The sequence below is a fragment of the Talpa europaea genome (genome assembly GCF_964194135.1).
Source record: "Talpa europaea genome assembly, chromosome: 7".
Lineage (NCBI taxonomy): Eukaryota > Metazoa > Chordata > Mammalia > Eulipotyphla > Talpidae > Talpa > Talpa europaea.
In genome coordinates this window covers 125397427-125420490 of record NC_140074.1, presented here as the reverse complement: position 1 = coordinate 125420490, position 23064 = coordinate 125397427, and the positions used below count along the sequence as shown (strand labels likewise).

The 23064-nt window shown below is 48.4% G+C and overlaps 1 protein-coding gene across 1 annotated transcript in view; it reads left to right on the top strand.

Annotated features, from left to right (window-relative positions):
* TEX2 (testis expressed 2) overlaps window positions 1-23064 on the top strand; it is a gene marked incomplete at its 3' end in the record, with an annotated part of 50264 nt that overhangs the window by 15710 nt on the left and 11490 nt on the right. The window contains exons 4-6 of the mRNA XM_084239425.1: window positions 1267-1514; window positions 9523-9669; window positions 14563-14662. Coding sequence (XP_084095551.1) covers window positions 1267-1514; window positions 9523-9669; window positions 14563-14662 — 495 coding nt within the window. The remainder of the gene's footprint in view (window positions 1-1266; window positions 1515-9522; window positions 9670-14562; window positions 14663-23064) is intronic.

Below are 23064 nucleotides of genomic sequence, written 5' to 3'. Positions count from 1 at the left end.
CTTGAGACTTTATTTGAATTTCACTGGTTTTTCCTCTAATGTCCTCTCTCTACAGCAAGATCTAATCCAAGGTCTGTAGTACATTTCGTTTTCAGCCATTTTGAAAAGTTTTTGGTACAGCTCTTACACCAACATTAAAAATAATGCTGACCATTAAAATGGTATGAGGATGAGAAAGGATTACCTTTTAAAAATTTACTTCTGCAGGTATGCAGTGTAAAGCCTGAGATATTCGAGTGCTGGAAATGAGCTCGCCTAAAACTTAGCAAGTGGCTTGCATGCCCTTTGGGAGGCTGTGAGGAGCTGTGGCTCAGATGGCTAGTGCCTCGCAAAATAAAACGATTTGATTTTTAGCCACTCTGCCCCCCCACTTTCCTCTCAGGGTGAGACTAAAGCCAATTATTGGCATCAGGCACTTCCCGTGCTTAGACCCTCTAGTGCTACAGGAAACTTTAAGTGTCAGGGTTACTTTTGAAGTACATTGCAGTCTGTTCCCGCCTAATGCTCCATCTCTGCCCCATGTACTGCTCTGCTTGGAACTTTAGAGAGGCCCTGTTTTTGCATATGTCATCCCTTCTACCTGAAATGTTCTTCCTACACCTGGGCTGGGAAAATGCTGCTTCTTTCCAAAGGCTGCCCAGATGTCTCTCCTGGAAGAGTCCGTTTTGGGATCACCTCTCAGCTTTCTCAGGCAGAGGAAGTCACCTCCTTTCTGGCCTGCAAGTCCTTTAGTTGTACTTCCATTGCAGTGCTCACCACAGAACATTGTGATGTATTTGCCTAGATGCCCAAGTTCAAGGGAAAGGATTAGGTCTTAATTCTTAACATGGAATTGGCTTAGCCTGAGTGGCTGATGAAAAGCGTGTTGAATGAATGATTCCTGTTGGGCCTCGCGTGGCCTGCGAGTGAGCAGCTAGCTCTCTGCTCCCTTCTCTTTGCCCCCTGGTAGCACCCTGCGCCCACTTGGGGAATGTCGTCCTGCATTTGACCCTGAGAAGAGAAGGTACCGACCAGCTGTATTTTATCGCTCCCATTACTCTGAATTGTCTTGGAGCGGAATAAAAGCTCTTCTTTAAAAAGTGTCTGTCATTAAAGCAGAAGGTGTTTTTCAGGATGGGAAAAACAGCCTAATCAATATTTTTTTAGCTGTCATTTGATACCATTTTCGCTGTTACTCATCTTAACCCAGTGGAGTTTGCTCTGCATTCCTTTTCCACTGCAGTCACTTCTTCATCTGTATTAACAGCCGCCCCTTCTCTGCTGCAGGGGTCTTGCCCTCTCACAGCAGACACAGCAGCCCCTCGGGCCACCTGACGCACAGCCGCAGTAGCAGCAAAGGCAGCGTGGAAGAGCTTATGTCCCAGCCAAAGCAGAAAGAGCTGGTGGGCAGCGTGCGGCAGAAGATGCTTCTGGACTACAGCGTGTACATGGCCAGGTGTGTCCCCCAAGAAAGCCAGAGCCCTCAGAGGAGCCCCGTGCAGAGTGTGGAAAGCAGCCCCACGGCTGGGAAAAAGGTAAAGCAACTGCTGAACTGAGGCGTTTCTGTCCTGCTACTTAAATGCATTCCTTCCAACTTACACACTCGAAGTGTCTCTTATGTGCCAGGCCTGTCCTAGTGAAGAGCAAGACAGGTGAGGGCCCTGCCCTCAGGAAGCCTGCACTCTGGTCAGGGAGACAGCAAGAAACAAACGTGAGGTGGTGGTAAGATAAAATAAAGCCATTATGGGAGGTGGAAAGTGGTCAGAACTGCCATTTTAGATTGGTGGCCAGAGGGGCCATTTTGAGAAAGTGACCTTTTTGCAGAGGTCTGGCCAGAGTGAGAGAGTGCGCTGGGGCACTGTGTGAGAGAGGAACTGGGGGGGAGGGGGCAGGGGTGCCACCATCGAGGGCAGAGGCCCCACAGCACAAAAGTGGTCAACGCATGGGTGGATGGGGAGCAAGGGACAGGGAAGCAGACCGGAGGAAGGCCATGGGATTGGTTGCAAACGAGATGGGGACGCCCTGGGAGAGTTTTGAGCAGGGAATAAAGTTGATCTGATTTAAATTGGATGGGTTACTGGCTCTCTGTGGAGTGGAGAGCTGGCTGTGGGCAGAACGAGGGGGCGGGAGGCGATTTTGCAGTGGAGGATGAGGGTGAGATTAAGGCGTATCAGGTGGTGAGAAGTGGCTGCCTTCGGGGTGTGTTGGAGGGAGTGTGAGGCCAGGTTTTCTGTGTTCAGTTCCTGAGGTGTCTGACCTCTTACAGTGACTGTGTTTCTGTTCTTAGCAGGACACGTGCATCGCCTCCCACTCTGCGCCTTTAGCCGGTCGTCAGTCTGTAGTCATTCCTTTGATCCTCGTCAGTGCAGAGGAGGTTCCTGAACCCTCCCCCAGCCAGTTTTATCAGGACAAAAAGAGACAGTGTGACTTTGCCGGCCTCTGACCTGCTGCCTCCACACTCTAAGTTAACAGGCTTGAGTGGGAAGTAGGCCTCTCTCTAGGCAGCGTGGACCATAATATGAGATATAAATTATTCTACCAATGTCCTCCTTATACCAGAGAGTCCCCCTATCCCAGAGTCGCCTGCCCCTGGATTGTCAGCTGTCCATATTCTCAGCAGACTTGGGGAAATGAGGAGAATTGTGCACTGATGTAACCAAAATTGCCTAATAAAATGCTTACTTTTAAAGAGTTCCTTGTCCTTAAAAGGCAAGCATGTTTTAGAACATTGTTTCCAATGCATGTTCCCCGAGCTTGCTGTGGGTGTAGTCAGGGGGTCTGTCACCAGCGTCAGTTGTGGGGGTCTCTATTACAAACCTTTCCAGGTACGTGGCAACTGCCCCTTTAAGTACTGAGGCATTTTTTCTTCTCTTCAATCTGATGAAAATCTTTAAAAACCACATTGCACTTCCTGAGCCCTTAAGCAGATCAGGCAGCATGATTTAATATTTTCTTGATAATTTAAAGACACAGTAACACCGTGACCAGCCGTCATGCTGGCCTCCTGAGGTCACAGCCTTTCACCCTGAGTCTGGGCATCCCCACACGCAGACTCTGCAGGTTTTCTCTCAGTTCTCTGTGGCTGGTGTTGGCCTGGGTCCCTCTGGCCTTTCCTCGAGCACCCCGCCTCCCACCCCCCCTTATTAAGCTAGTGATTCTGATCTGTGTGGGCTGGGAAGCCAGACCCAGACTTGTGTGAGCAGAGAGAAGTATGTTCGAAAGAGGGACCTTTGAAGAAACCGTATGAGCTTTGGTGACGGGCTCCTGCATCCGCCTGGCCTGCCTGAAGCCCAGGTGGCCCGTACCCTGCTCCTGGACCAGTCTGGTAGTGGACATGATCTTGAATAAGATATAGGTGTATGTTTTAGTTATCTATTGCCAGATAACAAACAACCCCAAGAGTGGTGGCTTAAAATGGTAACAGTTACTTATTTTGCTCACAAATTTGTGACTTGGACACAACTTAGCCCAGGAGACTTCTCTGTGCTCTAGGTAGTGACAGCTGGGGAGGCTGGGCTGGAGCTGGGGGATCTGCTCCCATGATGGTGCACTCACATGTTGGCAGGTAGCTGCTGGTTGTTGACTGGGGGCTATGGGAGGTGAAGGGGGGCATCTCAGGGCTCCATATGCTCTGGGCCTCCTTTAGCGTGGTGACTGGGTTCAGGGGGCACGTGTCCTTAGAGAAAGAGCCAGGCAGACGCTATGCGTGGCCCTTTCTGATCTCGTCCCAGGAGTACACGAGTGTCTCCGGCCTCGCGTGCTGCCATCCAGGTAGTCACACAAGCCCCCCAGACTCAAGGAGAGGAGCATAGGTTTGGCCTCTTGCTGCAGGAGTAAGAAGTTTGGAAGAGCATGTGGAATGGGAAGTACCACCATCCGATACTGTGCTCCCCCACTATTACTACTTCTCATACTTTTCTTTGTAAGTCACCAGAGGTAGTTTTTTATGAGTTTTATTTCTTATTTCATAATTTGAGCCAGTGATGACACCCCCCCCCTTTATTTTATTTTCTTGGCGTGTGTGTGCATGTGAAACATTAACTTGATTCCAGAACTCGAAGTTCAACAAAGGCTTACTCAGGAAAATGGCGTCTTCCTCACCCCATTCCTTCCATCCTTCATTGCCATTTCCACCCACCCTTGTCGTGATCCGAGCTCTTAGTCTCTGGTTATCCTTTCTGGGTGTCTTAGTTGCCCTTCTCTGCTACTCAGGGATGTTCTTTTGCATGTTGCTCTTTTCACTTATGGCTACATTCTGGAAATCACTCCACATTAATTCATAGATTGCTCCCCCTCCCCTTGTTTTTAAACAGTTGCAAAAGCACTCTATTTTGTGAATGTTCCCTCGTTTATTCAGTTTCTCTCTGATGTGGGCAAATAGGTTAATTTCCAATATTTCACAATTGTAAACAACGCCACAGTGAGTAACGTATACGTGTACTTTTGTGTGTCGTTGGAGGTGTATCTTCGAGGTGAAACTGTAAAAGTGAGATTTTGCTAGATAAGAAGGTAAATGCACATGAAGTCTTGTTAGTTATTGCCAAATCTCTCCCCCCTACCCCCGCAAATGGCTTGCACCAGTGTTGATTCCCACCAGTATCGAGTGCCTGTTCCCCTATCACCTCACCATATGTGGGCCTTAGGCTGGCCTGGGTTATTTTTTAGGTTTCATAATCTCTGATATCATGCGTCTAAGAGCAGCTCACAGGGCTGAGGCACAGGAACCTCTGACATATCTTCAGGTTCCGTCATCATGTGGCCAGTGTTGGCCACCACCTACGTGCTTGCCTGGGGTAGCACAGCCCCTCCTTTTTCACAGAAGGAGCTTGGGCCATAACTCCAACCTTTGCCTCATCTCTCCCCTCCATACCTCCAGCCAGCTGCTCTGTCTTATAGGCCGTAATCAAAGCATCCCTGACCCTGAAGCCTCCAGGGTCTAAGGGCAGCTTCTAACTGCCTAGTGCTGAACTATGTCAGGAGGTGAATGGGAACACTGGGTAGGTCATTGGTGCTCAGGAGCCAAACCAGTATTAAAACTCACTAGGGACATAATTAGTAACTATACACTAGATCTGTATTAAATAACACTAAAACACATTTGGCGATTATTTTTTCCCATAATAATTAAAAACAGAGGACTTTGCATATTGAAATCATTTTGGAGCTTACACTTTGAATGACAAAGTCCCACTGTTTTTGGAGAAAGCGCCTGGCACTCTAGATGTCTAATGGCCAGTGACCAGCTGCAGAGTCCTGACTCGCCCCTACAGCTCCGCTCGTCCCACGGCCACGGCTATGCCAGCCTCCAAAGTCTCCACGCCCCGTGAGCCTGATGCCATTCTCTCTTTGCAGGAAGCTGACCCTCTAGAATAGTGATAGACTGTGAGGCTGGCTGAGAAGACCTGGGCCTTTATCATCTTGTCAGGGTGGTCTCCTCATCTCAGGAGATCGAAATAGTAATTCAGAAAACGAGAAAATAAAGAAACTCTCTCAAAATCTGTCTAAAAGTAGGAGAGTATGAGTCCCTCAGGAAGAGAGACTACGCAGACTGGCTGTTCAGGTTATGAGCAGCGAGGCTGCTCGTCCTGTGTGTTAAACATGTTAAACATAATGCTGAAGAGTTATATGACCCAGCAGTTCCACTCCCAGGCACATAGCCGAGAGAGAAGAAAACTATGTCCACATAAAAACTCATAGCCAAGTGGTCATAGCTGTATTCTTTTTTTTTTTTTTTTTAAGATTTATTTATACAAGCACCGGGTACAGCCAGAAGCGCAGGAGGGTGAGAGAATTCACCAGAGCCAGAGCAGGGAGCAGAGCAGGCAGAAGGACCGAAGTACACTGCTGAGGGGAGCAGCGGGCGGCAGGAGAGGTCTGCGCGCCATGTGGGACCCTCCTCCAGTGGCCGGGGAGCAGCTGGGGATTGAACCAGCGCTGCAGAGGCTGCGGGCAGCTTCGCAACCCAGCGCTCAACCGCCGCGCCACCGGGGAGGCCCCATAGCTGTATTCTTCACAGCAGCAGTAGTCAGAAATGACAGAAATGTCCATCAGCTGCTGAACGGGTGACGTGTGGTGGACCTCACCCATTTTACAATGTGGGTAAATCTTGAAAACATTATGCTAAGTGAAAGGAATCAGTTACAAAATAACACATATTATTTGATTCCATATCTGTGAAATGTCCAGAATAGGCAAGTTTATCAGGACAAATTAGTGGGCTGGTGATGGTGGTGGTGGGGCTGGATCTGAAAAGGAATGGGAAAGACTGCTAATGGGCACAGGGCTTTTTGGGAGGGTGATGATAATATTCTAAAACTGACTGTGGTGATGACATCACAACTCTGAGAATACACTAAAAACCGCTGGCTTGTGGTCTTTAAGGGGGTGACCTATATGACATGTCTAGTCCCAGACCATAATTTTATCTGAAAGATAATTTTTAAGTATGCAAAATCCTGTTAGAACAATTTTGCTTTTTTAACTAGTTCTGTATTCTTTTTTTTTTTTTGCGGGCAGCTTCGCAACCCAATAGTTCTGTATTCTTAAAAGTACATGTAATTGCAAAAAGAGTGAAAGGAAAGATGGTAAGAATACCGTGAATGTTTATCCCGGCCAGTGGGATCGTGGATGTTTCTACAATAACAATGGGAGGTTTTTATAATCAAGAAACAGACACACAGGCCTAGGGGAAGAGTCTTCTGTTGGGCTTTCTTCTTGGCCAGATGGCCTTTCTAAAACCCAAGTTGTGCGTGAGCAAGCCTTGAGCTGGCCTCCTAGTCATTTGTAAGCGTAAAGGCTACAACACAAGGCTAAGTCTATAGTACTCAGTCTATACTACTTTACTTCAGAGGTTAGTTTTCAATAAAATATATCCCAGGAGCTACTCAGATCATTCCAGTAGCCTTGCTTCAGCTTCAGGCCATTAGGCTCTGCAAACCTTTTCTTCAGGAAACCACCTTTAGAAAGTTACCCTTTCTAAATGTATGTGTAGAATTGAAATGGTGCAATGAATATTCTTCTCATGTTTCATCTGTAGCCAACAGTGTTGTTAGGAAATATATGCACTTGTATTCCTTAAGCTCTTAAATTTTTATGACATTCATTAGAAGTGAGTTCTTTCTGGCCACCTCCTAAATCCAGATTTTAATCACAAAGCTGCTTTGTGCACTGTCAGTGTTCTGCTGCTCTTGGAGTTTCCTTTTTTCCCAGTGAGTCTGTGGAGAGAAACTTGCATCTGAAAAATGAACTGTTGGGGAGAAAAAAACAACCTGCTTGTCACATATTTGAGAAATTTGTTTCCACATTATATGCCTTTGGCTTGGCCATAAATTTGGCCAGAAATAGTCTTTGTTTCTTCCATTTTGTGCTAAACCTGTTTCCTCTGAATAACTGGGGTTATAAAGAAAGGTTAATAAAGGGTAGACTCTCACTTGAGAAGGAAAGAAAGAGTAACCTGTTCTCTGATGTAGGCTACAAGTCTGACACTGGGCAGCAGCCTGGCATTGCCTGGATATCCGGGGAGGAGGGCCTTGTCCTTGCGTGAGTGTTTGCTCAGAGGCCCGTGTAGATGATCTGATATGACTCAAAGACAAACCCTAGAAAAGCTGGACCAGATCCCCTTGGGGGTGGCTTGCAGATGTCCCTCTAGAGAGAAGAGTGGTTCCGAGAAGCACATAAACTTGTGGCATGATTGAGTGCTCGCTGATCACAGGCTTCTGCGCTTTCTGTCTAAGACCTGGAGGTAGAAATGTCTTGGTTATTATCAACAGACACTCCAGCACTTCAGGAGCCATTACGGGAGTGAGGTGGAGCCCTGTCTCCTAAGTGGAGTGACCAACACATTATTGTTTCAACCAGAGTTGAGTCATTTTTAAATGAGACTTGCCAACATTCATAAGGGAGAACTTTGAGAACACCCAAATTTTAAGGACTCCTAGAACCAAAAAGTCTCTCCTTATATATATTAACATGAGATTAGAAAATGCATATAAACTCCTACGTCCCCAAAGAGAGAGAAAAACACAAATTCAGACAAAACTAGTGGACAGGTGGGTGCTGGGCAGTCAGTGCTGTTCATCTTTATCAGCCCCTCAGGACTCCGGGCTTCACCTAGCGACAGGCCACAGCCCTTTGGAGTACTCACAGGCTATCAGACCGGCAGGGGCACAGGCGCAGTATCATACACATGACTTGGGGGGCCTTAGAGACCGTGAGGTGTCTGGTGTGTGACTGTAGCTGACCCGTGAGGCAGGATACATGCAGTTTATTAGTCCATGGAGGGAGGGGACAAGGCGAACATCTCAGATTTCTTCTGGTTGTTTTGGTCTTTGTTTTCCCAGGCCAGTTGTTTCTATAAAGTTATGGTCTAATTAGAGACGTTATCTTAGGGAATTATTTGTGCCACCAGGGCCCGTCACACCCCCTTCCGCCCTCCCACAGAACACAGCCGGTGAGCTCTGGGGGAGGGTGGCTCTGAGTCATGCTGTGTTCATGAACCGGTGGCCGAGGGCAGGGCACTGAGCACTTCCAAGCCTGTTTTCTCATCGCTGAAATAGAAACCAAAGCTCTGTCTTTCTGGGGTGTTGTGGACATAGATGTGGGGTCTCCCAGGGCCTGGCGCCACATCAGCGGACAGCACTAGTAATGACAGTGCCGCCCCCAAGCTCAGCCACCAGCACGAGTTGTGTTCTGACCAATTGCCTGCCTCAGCCATGTTGCCACGGCTTTTCCCTTCTTTTCCCAGCCCTGGCCCTCTCCAGGCAAGCCTTGAAAATTGGAGGTTGTTGGGGTGGCCCTTCTCTCGCTTTGCACGTTGGCCATGACAGATGTTTCAGATCACTTATATCAGGTGTTGGTGAGGCCCAGGGTCTTTCACTGGGCTGAGGTTGGGGAGAACAGCTATAGGAATTTCACAGCGTCCTTAAGGGTGGTCCTCTCAAATCTAGGTCTGTGGGTCTCAACCTCACCTGCTCATCACATCAGCGAGGGACTGTACAAAAGTCCCAGTAACCCCCTTAAATTAATAGGACCCAGGCACCAGTATTTTTAAGCACTCTCCTGGCCCCTTGCCCAAGAGAATCATGATCTCACAAGAATCAGATAGAATTTTTATGAGTCCTGAGCATCAGGAAACCTGGGATGCCTGGTGAGGACCAACTGGACAATTACACATCATCCAGGAAACCTGAGCTAGAAGAAAGGCGAACTTTCCATCAGATAATGCCACTGATTCAGTGTTGGCCAAGCTAGCTTGAGGGGGAAGGGTACATTGGCTGAGCAGATTTCATGAAATATTAGCTGGTTCATAGGAAGACCGACTGGAAAAAAAATAGACAAAGAGAAATTTTTATCTGCGGTGGTAGCTTTTGTTTCTCCCTCTTTCAATTCACTGACATGTGGGACTTGTAATTTATGGGGAAGAAGTGTGACGCACGTGGTTGCCCGTCTCTGTAGGGAGGGACCTTCAGTGACTTTATGAAAATAAGCACCTGTCTTGTTCTCCAGTTGCTTTCTTGCTAATTTTGGTCCTTTCTCTTTTGCCAGTTGCCAGAGGCGCCACCTTCTGAGGAAGAAGAACAGGAAGCCTGGGTGAATGCCTTGCTTGGAAGGATGTTTTGGGACTTCTTAGGAGAGAAATACTGGTCTGATCTGGTGTCTAAGAAAATCCAGATGAAGCTCAGCAAAATAAAGGTACGGTTTTCTACACAAGAGGCTTCTAAGAGTTCACACTTCTTAATTTCTGAAAGTCTTGTGCCACTACACCCTAAGTGAAAAAGCCTGGTTTAGAGCACATAACATGTGAGGGTGGTGAGTTCTTACAGATCACACGTCTGGGCTGTGACCTTGACCGTCTGACTAACTGCATCTGGGGACTTAGTGAACCTTCCTGTTTACTTTTTTCCTTGTGTTGGCTCTTTGTTATCCCCTCTAGGTGATAATCCAGAATTGGGTTTAGGACCATGTGTGCTTTTACCACACAGTCCACGCTCCAAGGAAAATACCAGACTACTTACGGCTCTTTCCCAATTGTGTTCCCTCTCGAAGCTGGGAAGTTAGCATTGCACTCTAAATGTGTCTGCATTTGACCTTTACCTCTAGCCAGATGGTATTTTATTTTGGGCTCTCTCTCTGCTGAAGAAACAATTCTGGTGCTCCTCTAGGCCCACTTGGAATTGAGTTTAAACCGCATAAGTTCCCTTGGTATTGCCATTATACGTCACTCACTCACACTGCCTTTGCCAACCAAGGGACCGTATTTAGGTTACTTACAAGTCAGCTTTTGATCCAGTGAAGACCCAGCCAGCAAAGATTTCAGTCCCCAAATCTTCATTGAGACCTTGCGCCAACAGCCACCTAAGTCAGTGAATCTTTTGGGGTAATATCCCTTTGAGAAGCAGAAACCTGTGGATCATTCCTGGAAAAATGCACAGTGTCTCAAAATTTTGCCCATGACTTCAGAGAGTTCCACGACACTGAGCTAGGAGACTACACTAAGGTAAAATTACCCTCAATGGAGAATACTAGATGGGGGAGTTGTGGTTTGATATATGTTGCTACTGTGGGTGAAGAATGGAGCCTCCCTGGCTTGCTCATGCTCTAGTGAGCTGTCTGCAGCCTATGAGAGCGGGGCGCCTCCTAAGCTGGGAGAACAGAATTCAGGGCAGGGCTTTGGGAGTGCTCTATTGACAAGGGGCAGCCTGGTTGTGTTCTTCGAGTGGGCAGAGGGTTAAGTGACTCTGTTGGCTGGGATGCTTCCTGCCCCACCGCACCCCCAGCCTGATGCTCCCCCAGTCTCCTCCTCTTTTGGAAATCAGTGGAGGGCTTGAGTTCCGGGTGGAGGCGCACAGGTGGGACTGGCATCCCTCCTTACTCAGAGACTATTGAGGGCCCTTCCCTGAGTGGGAGCTCGTGGCAAGATGAGACAGAAAGCAGGGCATGGCGTGCTTGACCTCCAGACAGGGCACTCTCCCTGTCACACACTTCCATGTAGACGTGGAAATACCAGTGCCCCACACTTCTCTCTGGAACAGACGTCCCCCGAGCCTCTCCTGCTTTGGAGAATGATGGGGCCTTTTATTCTAGAATGAGTGAACAGAAAGTCTCTTTATTTTCATCATCTTCCTTTGCTAGTCACATGGGCTTCTGAAGTTCACAAATTCAAGCTCCCTTTTGTTTTTTAAGGTCAGAAGATTAGGGTAGAGAAGCGCGCCTGGGATCCAGCAACACCAGCAGTTTAGGGCTGTACCTCCTCCATTGCCCCAGTGCCTCCACCCCAGGCTAAGCTGCTGCCCCAGTGGACCAGCAGGAACCCTGGCAGTGGAGTAAATAGGAGGGCAGCAGGTAGCATTCAAATTTTGAACCTACTGCCACCCTCACCGAGAGAACTCCTATTATTGCCAAGTACTTAAATATCCCTGGGAAGAGCTGCTCTCTGAGTCGAGTAGTGATGCTGGTTAATGGCCGGTCAGGAGCCAGGATGACTGCAAGAGCTGTCCCCGGTGACAAAAATGTCCGTGCCTCCTAGTTTCCCTTGAAGACCTGATGTAGGAGAACTCTCTGCTGGTCTCACGCTCCGGTCTGAGCTTGTCACACCTGCCTGGGATGAAGACTCAATTAACCAGTCATAAAAGCGCAGCCCTGTGCATGTATATCTGGGTCTAATGATGGGTTTAAAACAAGCGGAGTTTCTGCCTCAGCAGCAGATACCCTCGACCTTGGCCACCGTAGGGCCCCCAGTAGTGGCGACCCCTGTATCTGTCAGCAAATGCTGTTGTTACTGCTTACAGCTTCTGACTCACCATCCATCCACCTGAGAGTGTCCCACACACCTGAAGGGGGTGGAGAACATGCTTCTTGCATCCTGCTCCACTGTGGTGCCCATGGGTGGGAAGGACAGAGTTTCTGGTTGAAAACAGCAGGAATGACCTTTCCTGCCTCCTGCTGCAGGATAGGAGGAGGCTGCCCAGGGCCTGATCCTGACAGCTTTGAGTCACATCAGAGATCTGAGCAAGGTGGGACTGGGGGAGTGCTTAGAGATATTCTGGAATTTGGAGTTGGGTAATCAGGTGAGTAAATAGGAAATATGGCCCTATTGATCCCCCTGCTCTACTTTCTAGCCATGAGAGCCCACCCAACCCTTGCCAAGTCATTGCTGCTCCCTCCGGCCCCCTCCGTACTCTAAGGACTACAGGGTGCAGAATGGTTTAGGGATAGGTAAGAAAGGCATGAGGAGGCACATGTTCCTGCTGTCTCTGTCATTATCCCTGTGGCTCCTGTCCCCGCCACATAAACCCGCCTGTGCTGGGACACTGGGCATTAGAACAGCAGCAATAGACAGAAAGGGGTCAGGCGAGGGTGCAAGATTTTGGTAACATTCTTGGACAAGTAGTGTTCTGTGCATTGATCGGGAGGCCAGCCACTGCTTGACACCGATGCCCTAGAAAATGGTCTTTCAAATACAGCAGCCATCATTCAAAATGCTCATTTAAACACTGACTGTACTATTCTCCCCCGACCTCCATCTACTCAGGTTGTATCCATTGCAAGTCTTATAACCCCACCTTCCCCCCACAAAAAATTGAAAGGTGAAGTTCTCTGACTGGTAATTCCTAAAGTATGTAAGTTTCTCTGCAGAGAGACAGCTGGAGAGGGTCAGCCAAAACAGAAACTAATCTTAGAATTAGTGAAAAACATACTGGTTACTAGAGAGAATGGGGTTCAGTCAAGGGACGGGACGGGGCATTCCCAGGGGACAGTTGGTGAAAGGTGAGGGAGGCCTGTGCACTTATAGAGGAGTAAAAGTGTACTCCCAAAGTAATAGATAGACATGTAAGCTACTGATAAATTTAACTTTTATAATGTCCATGCCTGGCTACATGCTACCCCAGTGTTTTTGTTGTTTTTTTTTTTTCTTTTTTTTTTTTTAGATTTATTTATTTATTTATTTATACAAGCACTGGGTACAGTCAGAAGCGCGGGAGGGTGAGAGAATTCACCAGAGCCAGAGCGGGGAGCAGAGCAGGCAGAAGGACCGAAGTACACTGCTGAGGGGAGCAGCGGGCGGCAGGAGAGGTCTGCGCGCCATGTGGGACCCTCCTCCGGTGGCCGGGGAGCAGCCGGGGATCAAACTGGTGCTGCAGAGGCCGCGGGCAGCTTCGCAAGCCAGCGCTCAACCGCTGCGCCACCGGGGAGGCCCCATGCTACCCCAGTTTATGGGAAATGTTTAGTTTTTTTTTTTTTTCCAAAAACCTCCTAATTATATTCTGAATTTTGCAAAATTCTAATGTTCAACTGGAAAATACTCATCAAAATAAGAAAATTCTAGAGGGAAAGAAAGGAAAGGGATTTGCAGGTAAAGATGTATTATAAAGCTGCAGTGATAAAAGCAGTTAAATACTGGTGGGAAGGGCTGCTGGCTCAGACTCCAGTTAGATGGGAATCTGATATTTAAAGGTTGTTCGTAAATAGGTTAGGAGAACTGACTAGCCATTTGGGAAAAAGAATCCATTTGGGAATGGACTAATTTTTTTTTTTTTTAAAGAAAACTACATATACACAGATAAACCCAGGTGGACGCAAACATAGGAGTAATTCTATGTTCTTATAGAATTCTATGTTTTTACAGAATTAATTCTGTAGTCTTGAGGCAAAAGAATTTCTAAGCATGACACCAGGACTCTTGTGTTAATTCCTTTAGAATTAATCCCTACTGATAGTTGAATTGGTTGGGGTTCCAGCAAGAAACAGATGGCACACTCAAGTGGAGGTCTACACAGGTGTGCGCAGGTGTGGAGAAACCAAAAGGAACAGAGAGTAGCCCCGGGCTGTCACTGTGGGGAGCAGCAATTATTACCTCCCCCAAAGGGCGTAAGCTAGGAGCAATTGCTAGAGAGCAGCTGGCAATGTGTAGAGGGCCACCTTCAGGATAGGGAGGTGTCCCATTGGCTGAGCCCTCCCAAAGGCCAGAGGCCTATGTGGTCCTCACTGAGCAGCCTCTCAGGGTATCAGAAGGAGCAAATCCAGGGGCGCAAACGGAAAGTGTGCAGCATGGGGTCAAAGAGATGTGATCTTTTTCAAGGACTTTAATACACATGGTGAGTTCACCTATCAGAAATGGTAGCAGCAGTTCCTTCACTCCCCACGCTTCGGGGGAAGTTAATACCGAAGTTAATACCCAACTGGTCAGGGTATTAACCTGACCAGCTCCTCTACAGTTGGCTCTCTGGTCAAATGCCGCTCCTCAGAGATCCCTGAGCCGTCCTTAACCAAACCCTCCCTCACTGCCCCAGGCTCCCCTGTCCTGTCCGTCCAGCTACCCACCTTATTTTGTCTATAACACTAATCACTGTGAAGTTGTATTATTTGTCCACTTATTCATCTGTCTTGCCCTCTCTGTGTAAACCCCACAAGAACAAGAGCCTTATCTGACTCACCCATAGCTCTGTGTGTCATGATAGAATGTGCTCAGTAAATTTTGGTTAAATAAGTATGTTCCAAAACCTTGACCATCATTCCCTGAGAGTATGTTGACACCTAACTTTTACCAGGTTACTAACGTCATCATTGTTTACTTCTCTTCCCTAGCTCCCCTACTTTATGAATGAGCTAACTCTGACGGAGCTTGACATGGGGGCAGCTGTGCCAAAAATCCTTCAGGCCTTCAAGCCTTATGTTGATCACCAAGGTAACTCTTAATTAACTCTGAAGGGAATGGACCATTTTATGAGTGTTAAAATGTTTCCATCCTGCAGAATGAATACCAAGACTCTGTCTTCAGAGGGAACTGGGACTCTTCAAGCATCTATTATTTCCTGTTGAGTGTCCTCTGTTCTTAATAGTCACAGTTTAAAACTGATGGGCAGTAGATCAGGAATCCCTCCTCCCAGGCCCACAGCCTCTTGGATCCTCATAGGTGCGCCTAGGCCCAACGATGCCCCACACCAGCACCAGTCAGTGGGCTGAGCTTCTGTATGGTTTGGGAAGCAGCCCCTGCTCTGGATGGTGGCAGCCGGCTGGATGGCAGCCCCCTCAGCCCTAATGAGCCTCCACTGTGCATCTGGGCCAGGCTGGGCTCTCCTGTGTTTACATCTTTATGACGCCCCAACTTCTAGGTTGCAGATTCTTTGACCTTCATGTTTTACACCTTTGTGTTTCTTACCAATGAAAGCATAATTGTCAGGCTGTATTTTCAGAAATTGTTGCTGGAGGAAAGTTCTCAGATGTGATTTTTAAGATCTGATACTGACATTTTTATACCTGCTCTTGTGGGTGGGGAAGAAAGAGTTAATTAGAATGTATGAAGTGTTTAAATAAAATGATGATGGCAAGATTTATGTATATTTTGTGACACATGGTTTTAAGAGGACTTTGAGAGAAATTGTAATATGTGGGATTCTGGTGGAAGGAGCGAGCCAGCCAGGCACACGTAGTTAATGAGAGCAGGGCAGTCTCCTGTTCTGGAAGCTTCTATTCTGCGATACCCTTTTCCAAAGGAACACTTTCCATGTGCTCAGGAATTACATTATTCTTCAAAAGCTTCAGGAACAAGGTGGGGAAGAAAAAGAATCACAACACTCCAATAGTGATATTTGTTTTGAAGTCAGTGTTTTGTAACACTTGGTGACTACCTCACCCACTTGGTCTCTGTATAGCTCTCAGATGGTTGTTGAACCAAATTTAGTGAAATCATTTTCTATGTTGTAGCTTTCTCATGTAAATACAAAGAGATCTTTGCTAGCAACACAATTAACAGCCACCAGTGAGCCCATATTTCTGTTTTTGTTTTTATCAACACATCGATTTCAGAGAAACAGAGACCAGAGTAGTATTTGCAGATCCAGAAATCTACCTCCCTGTTGAGATCACCTATAACCACTTAGTTTGGTCAATACTGTGAGGAATATGAGTGCTCTTGGGTTTGCTGAATTGCTGATTCACTGTAAAGTAAAAGGTTCTTTGCGATGGTTTAACCAGAGTTTGTGAGCCACATGTGAGGTCTTAAAAGATGCTTTATGTGTGTGTTCAGTGCACAGCGAGGATCTTCTCCCCGTGGACGTAAGAGGGAAGGAGGGATGAGGCTGCCTGCCTCTGGCGTGCCGGTGGGCTCTGGCTTGCTCTTTGCTCCCTGACTCTTCAGGAATCATGACGAGCTGGTAAATGATCAGCCAACATAAATCTCCTGAGTGTGGGGTTTCAGGAAAGCAAATAACATGTGTACATAGGCTTTTATCTTGGGGCTGTCCTTTGTTGAATTAGTAGGCCTTTCCAACCTGAGGGGAGCAGGCCCACAGCAGGCTTTGCAGCATCTAAAGAGTGTCCCTGTGGCTTCCTGCTCTATAGCCTCTGGGGCAGCTGGGTTAGGCTTTGAGTGAGATTCATGAACACCTCAGTCTCCAGTCTCCCCGGCGCCTCTGGAGCAGGAGCTGCAGTGAGACATTCCACTCTAGAGATCAAAGCTTTGAGAGTTTTTAATCCATGTGAGCCTTCTTTAACTCCTTTCCGAGCAAGTTGCAGAGATCTGCCTGCTTATGTAACAAGGGAGGGATGTCCCTATAGAAGGGAATGATAAAGATATAAAGTCTGTGGGTTTTAAAAGTTTGATTGAATTTTCCCAAGTCTGCAAAGGATGCATGTGATGGTAAAACAGAAACGAATTCAGAGGAGATGTGTGTTTTGGATTGCATTGTTTGAAGGGGACCGTTCCTTTCAGGGAAATTAGAACTTGCTAAAACTGACTTTGAAAAGCCTGGTTAGAAAAAAGAAAAGCCTGGTGGAGAAGTCCTCCAGGGCTCTAGGGAGGTCCCTCCCAGGGAACCCTTCCCCCCACTGAACCCACTGAAGCCTCTGGGGAAGCCAGGCACGCTGTGTGTCCAGCTGCCATGAGTTACCAGCTGTGGCTGCCCCCTCGCTCCTGTTCCTGCCGAGGCAGAGGGGAGTGACTGTCTGTGCAGTTGGCCATCCTACAGCACAGAGCAGCAGGCCCTTCCAGAATAAACAGAAAGAAGAAGGTCATTCTCAGCTATAGTGGCCTGGTCACGAAAAGGACAATGAATGAAATCTCTGAATGAAATCACGCATTAACCATCAGTGGCCCGAGTTCCAGGCCACACAAACAATGTCCAGTGTAGGGAAAAAGATGAAATGACCACCTTTCCCAGGTGCCTGGGAGAATGGAGCAGATCTGTGCCTTGAGAATGGACTGTGCCCCTCCCACCTTGCCTCTGACCCCCGCCCCCACTCCACGCACACCTAACCATGGGTGCATGCCTTGTCCTTGCTTCCACACTGGCCACCCGGGAGGGCCCAGATGCATTCTCTCCCCTTCTCTGCTGCCTCACCTCCTCACTGCTGCCCGCTCCCCCCCAGGCTGCTGTCTTCAGGGCCTGTCCTCTGGGGTCAGGCCACCCTGCTCAGCCAAGCTCTTTCCAGTTTTATTAACTCTGTTAGTATTTTTTTTCCTACATTCAGCAAACACTCATTGTGGGAAGAAGGAAATATTTAGAAAGGGCAGAAAAGGAAACCATGACCTCTTCTCCCACTACTCAAAGACAGATTATCTTTTTGGTACATTCTCTCCAAATCTTTTTTTTCCTTTATGGGTTAAAAAAAAAAAAAAAAAAAACAACAGAATGTGTAGCTCTTTTTTTTTTTAAGATTTTATTTATGCATACAAGAGCTGGGGTATAGGCCAGAGGTGAGAGGAGGGTGAGAGGATTCACCAGAGACAGAGTGGGGAGCAGAACAGGCAGATCCACTGAAATACACTGCTGAGGGGAGCAGCGGGCGAGCCAGGAGAGGTCTGCTGCACCATGTGGGTCAGATTTCTGACAGGGGGTTGAACTGGTGCTGCAGTGGGTGGATAGCTTCATAGTGCTGAGATTTAACCCCTTGTGCCACCAGGGAGGCCCTCAGAATATGTAGCTCTTTTTTATTTTTTATTTTTTTTTAAAGATTCATTCACTCATTCATACAAGCACCGGGCACAGTCAGAAGCGCAGGAGGGTAAGAGAATCCACCAGAGCCAGAGCAGGGAGCAGAACAGGCAGGCTGATGATGCACACCATCGAGGGGAGCAGTGGGCGCTGCAGGAGAGGTCTGTGCGCCATGTGGGACCCCCACTGGTGGCCAGGGATTGAACCGGCGCTGCAGAGGCTGCGGGCAGCCTCACAGCCCAGCGCTCAACCGCTGCGCCACCGGGGAGGCCCCATCTTTTTTAAACTCTAAAAGTATTGGGAAGATTGCCTAGTTAGACCTGAAATGTTTTAAAGATTGCCTGGACCCTGGAATGTTTTAAAGCCCAAAGGCACCTCAGCTTCGCCTTCTCATCTTGTTCCGCAGCCTCTAGGCCAGTACCAGAGGCTCATAGCGAGCCCTGACTCTGCGTTAGGGCCCTGCCCCTCACCGTCCAGGGCGAGACCTGGGCTTCCTTGTCCAGAGAGTGCAATGGCAGTTGTGTCCCCCTGGTTCGGCTGAGGTGGAGATGAAATGTTCCATATACAGTGCAGGCGGAACACGTGGCATGAGCGACCACGTCTCTACTATGGTCACTGCTGCTGCTGCTATTAGAATGCTTTGTTGTTAGGGAAACTTCTTGAGGGACTGGGTAGGGACCCTCTTCTGTTGCTCAGCATTTCGTCTTCCACACCTAGGATCAGGGTATCAGAGTGGGGCCTGCAGGCCTGACATCAGGGACAGAACAAGCCAAGGACGTGGACCTGGGGTGCAGAGTGATTCATTTAGTCTTCAGGATGTTGCTGGGGGGACCATGGAAGAGAGTTGAGCCAGTTTTGCCATTTCAAGATGCCCAGTAGTGGCCCATTTCACTGGAAGGTCTGGGTATCTGTGAATGCCACGTCCACAGGAACAGGGACCTTGACTGCCCACCACTGATGACTGCCCTGCCACTCCTCTTCTGGTCCTGGCTCTGTAGTGCCCACCGCCTTGATCCAGTGTTGGGACAGAAGTCGCTGTCCGCGGATTATTGTAGATTTGGAACCATCCCAGTTGTGACCTGTCCTCTCCTTCCACTTCACCCTTGTCAGATGCAGATGTTAAGAGGGCAGCTGCCCAGGAGTGAACTCTTGTAGGCCAGACCAGGGGCTCAGCGCTGACAGGAACAGCACATATGCTCAGGCCAGACCAGGTTGTGGAAAGGGAGAAAAGTACCCTTGTGTACTTTTTGCTTGGGATGGGAGAGAAGACTGGCTTGTGACTTTGTCAACCCCGAAAGGCAGAGCTGTTTCTGAGAACGGCTACAGGTAGACAAAGCTAAAAACGTCTGTCCTAAGCACATGCAAATACCAGGAATGCTAGTCTGTGGTGTTTGTGTGAGCAGTATGGCTGCAGTCTGTCTGCCAGGAACATAGTGATCACTGGTGCTCTCTCCTAAGAGTGGAATCACTCAAACATCTATTCTTGGTGATATATTGTTAAATGCCCCATTTTAAGGAGTTTTGTTCTGTGGATGCCAAATGTGGACTCTCAGTGTGCACATCAGCCATGAATAGGTCCAGGAAGAGGACAGTGCAGGGCAGCTGACACTAGGACCAAGCCCAGGCGAGCAAGGAGTTTGGTTCTCTTGACTCCTCTTGGTAAACCTACGGGCCAGACCAGTACCTTCTGTTTACTTACTTACTTACTTACTTACTTACTTAATTAATTAATTAATATAAGCACTGGGTACAGTCAGAAGCACGGGAGGGTGAGAGAATTCACCAGAGCCAGAGCGGGGAGCAGAGCAGAGCAGGCAGAAGGACCGAAGTACACTGCTGAGGGGAGCAGTGGGCGGCAGGAGAGGTGTGGGACCCTCCTCCGGTGGCCGCAGAGCAGCCGGGGATCAAACCGGCGCTGCAGAGGTTGCGGGCAGCTTCGCAACCCAGCGCTCAACCGCTGCGCCACCGGGGAGGCCCTTCTGTACTTTAATTGGACAAGATGGTGCACTTCGAGGGCTGTTGTGGCCACAGCAGAACTCTGCTAAGGCCCTGGGCTCCAGCAAGTAGAATGCTAGGGAGAAGGCCGCTTGTCTCTGGTCAGGCACCCAGACCAGGTTTACCGTCTCCGGAGGCTGGGCATCTTCGTTCTCCAGCCGTAAACTTCCTGAGGGGTCGTCTCCCCTCTGTAGCTTGCATTAAGAACTCAGTGAACAGGGCCTCCCCGGTGGCGCAGCGGTTGAGCGCTGGGTTGCGAAGATGCCCGCGGCCTCTGCAGCGCCGGTTCGATCCCCGGCTGCTCCCCGGCCACCAGAGGAGGGTCCCGCATGGCGCGCAGACCTCTCCTGCCGCCCGCTGCTCCCCTCAGCAGTGTACTTCGGTCCTTCTGCCTGCCTTGCTTTCCGCTCTGGCTCTGGTGAATTCTCTCACCCTCCCGCACTTCTGACTGTGCCCAGTGCTTGTATGTATAAATCAATAAATAAATCTTTAAAAAAAAAAAAAAAAGAACTCAGTGAACATTTCTGGGTGGGATGAGCTGTAACTCTGCCGCAGCCTCCCTGAGTGGCAGTAGTAGTTACATTAACTGCTCCTGCCCTCCTGAGGCTGGGAAGGGCAGAGGGGGCCTCTGGGCTCCTCACAGCTCCTTGTGTGAAGACGGGCCCAAACTCGTCGTTTTTGTTGTCAGCTGTTTTTCCGGTTTTGAAGAATGAAGGGTCAGTTTTTTTAGGGACTTGTTGGTAGTTAGCTGATAGCCTCCGCCACTGGACACTCTCCCCATGAGGACCCCTTGTGAAGAGGAGACCTTGGTCTGGCCTGAGTGTGTGTCCTCCCCCAAGTCCATTTGTGGAAGCCCTGCCCTGCAGTGCGATGGGCTTGGAAGTGGGGCCTCGGAGGGGTCTCGGTTTTGATGAGCTTATGAGGGAGGGTCCGGTGGAGTCAGTGCCCTTGGAAGAGACCAGAAAGGAAGAGACCAGACCTCTCTCCTACCCTCCCTCCGCCATGTGAGGATGAGTGAGAAGGCAGCTCTGTACACCTTGACCTGGGACTTCCCAGCCGCCATAACTGTGGGAGAGAAAAATCTGTGGTTTAAGCCACCCAATTTCTGGCTTGTTGTTACAGCATCCCAGCAGATGAAGGAAAGACTCGCTGTATCCGCGCCTTCACAGGCTCTCTCAGGACTGACGCCGCACTCCTCTTTGAAGGCATAAAAAGTCCTCTTCAACTTTTGGTGTTTGTCCTTGAGCACTACCAGGAGCAGATGGTTAAAGAAAGCAGCCTTTTATGAAATGCCTCACTGAATAAAGAGTGAGCAGATGTCGAGCACGAAGGGAAAGACTAACTGCATTCATCTAGAGTAGAGCGTGGGGCTTGGTGGAGGTGCGATGCCTCCACTGGCGGCTTGGAGTCTGTGTCCATCATCATGTCCTTGCTACCCGTACTTTCTAGTAACTGTTAATTTCTTCTTCCCGACTCGCAGGGCGGGAGCCTCCTGACTCACTGGTTATGTAACCAGTTGGTCTCGGCTTCAGGTTGTGTGTGCTCCAAGGTTCTCAAGGCGCTTTTCACCTGCTGAATCATTGTCACAGAAGCAGGTTTTTCTTTGCACCTAATGCTAAAATAGTTTCCTCACTCTCCTCTGAATGCAGCTGCATCATGTGAAAGTACTTTGTTGGATTATTTGCAGTTTAACATCTTGATTTTAAAAGTTCTCAAACCATTCTTGACCCTTTCTTTTTTTTTTCTCTGAGAACCAGGGCTGAACAACGCCTCAGAGAGCTACAGGGATAGGAAACAGAGGCTGGGTCCAGGCCCACATTTGTCCACTCCCCACCCCAGTGGGGCTCTTTGCTGCTGTCAGGCAGCCTGTCCCCTCTTGACCCTGCGGACTCCTCAGGTCTGGTCCTGTCTACGGCCTCAGCAGCCAGCTAGGCTGGAGCAAGGGGTCTTGGAAGTAAGGGAGTGGGCTGCCACTTGGGTGGGATGTGCTGGGTGCTGGGATGCCCATGGCCCTCCCCTCAAGGGCATTGAGGTCTCCCTTGTGCCAATGGGAAGGCCAGTACATGGAGGTCAGGAAACTTCCATTGATACTCAAGCCTCAGTCCATGTGACGGGACTTCCCAGGCTCTTCCCTGGACCTTCCTCCTGCCTCCGTTCCAGGCAGGAAATAGCCCAGTGACTAGGGAAGACCAGCACTTGACTGAGCTTGTACCCTATCCCCGCATTAAAAAAACAGACAAAACATTCCACTCAGTGAGATGTAAAATTCCAGTGCCTTTAATATGGCAGCCTTCAAAAGCAATACACACTATTAATATCTGTTGGACCCCTGACTAGGATTTTCAAAAGGAATCATTGTCTGATTATGTGTAACAGCCAAGCAGTTTGAGTCTATTGATTCTCAGATAAAGCTGGAGGTAGTATACAGGGGCAAATGGCTTTTTTATTGTTGTTCTGTGTATATTGAGTTTAAATTCTATTAATAGCTAAATTTTGCCCTAGTCCTCTTTCCAGTAGAAGTGATTAATGACTAAATGTCTTTATTAAAGCAGATGTGTCCTTTATTTCCAGTAACAGTACCTTTGAAGAACAAGCTAATTAATGATTTTTAACTGCTTAATGTAAGCAAGAACTGAAACAGTTTTGTGAGTGGCTGTAAAGAAGACAATCACAATTGATTTGCATATCTCTTAACTAAACCAGGTTATTCATGGATCGATGATAATAAAACCAATTTGTTGGAAACAAAATGGAAAGTATTCTGCCTTCAGTGAGAAATTACACCATCAGTGCTTCTTGAGGTTAAGCAAAGCTTTTTTCTGAGGCTGGCCGAGAGGGGGATCGGTTATTTACTGTAACTGCTTAAAAATGCTGCTGCTGGATGTGAACAGTGGTTTTAGATTAATTTCCTGCTTCCTTTTAGATGTTGTCATTTATCTTCGGAGGATCCATAAACATTTATTAACATTTAAACACCCATTTGAAGGATCGCTTTTTGACTGAAAGCCCATGAGATATTGTGGAACTTGGGTCTGAAAACTCATAGCACAGCCCGTCCCTCCTGCTCACAGGTCCTATGGAAGGCCGGGAGCGCACCCCATCTGCCACCGGCCGTCCCCAGTGAGAGTCCGCAGAGCTGACAGCCTCTAGATACAATCGC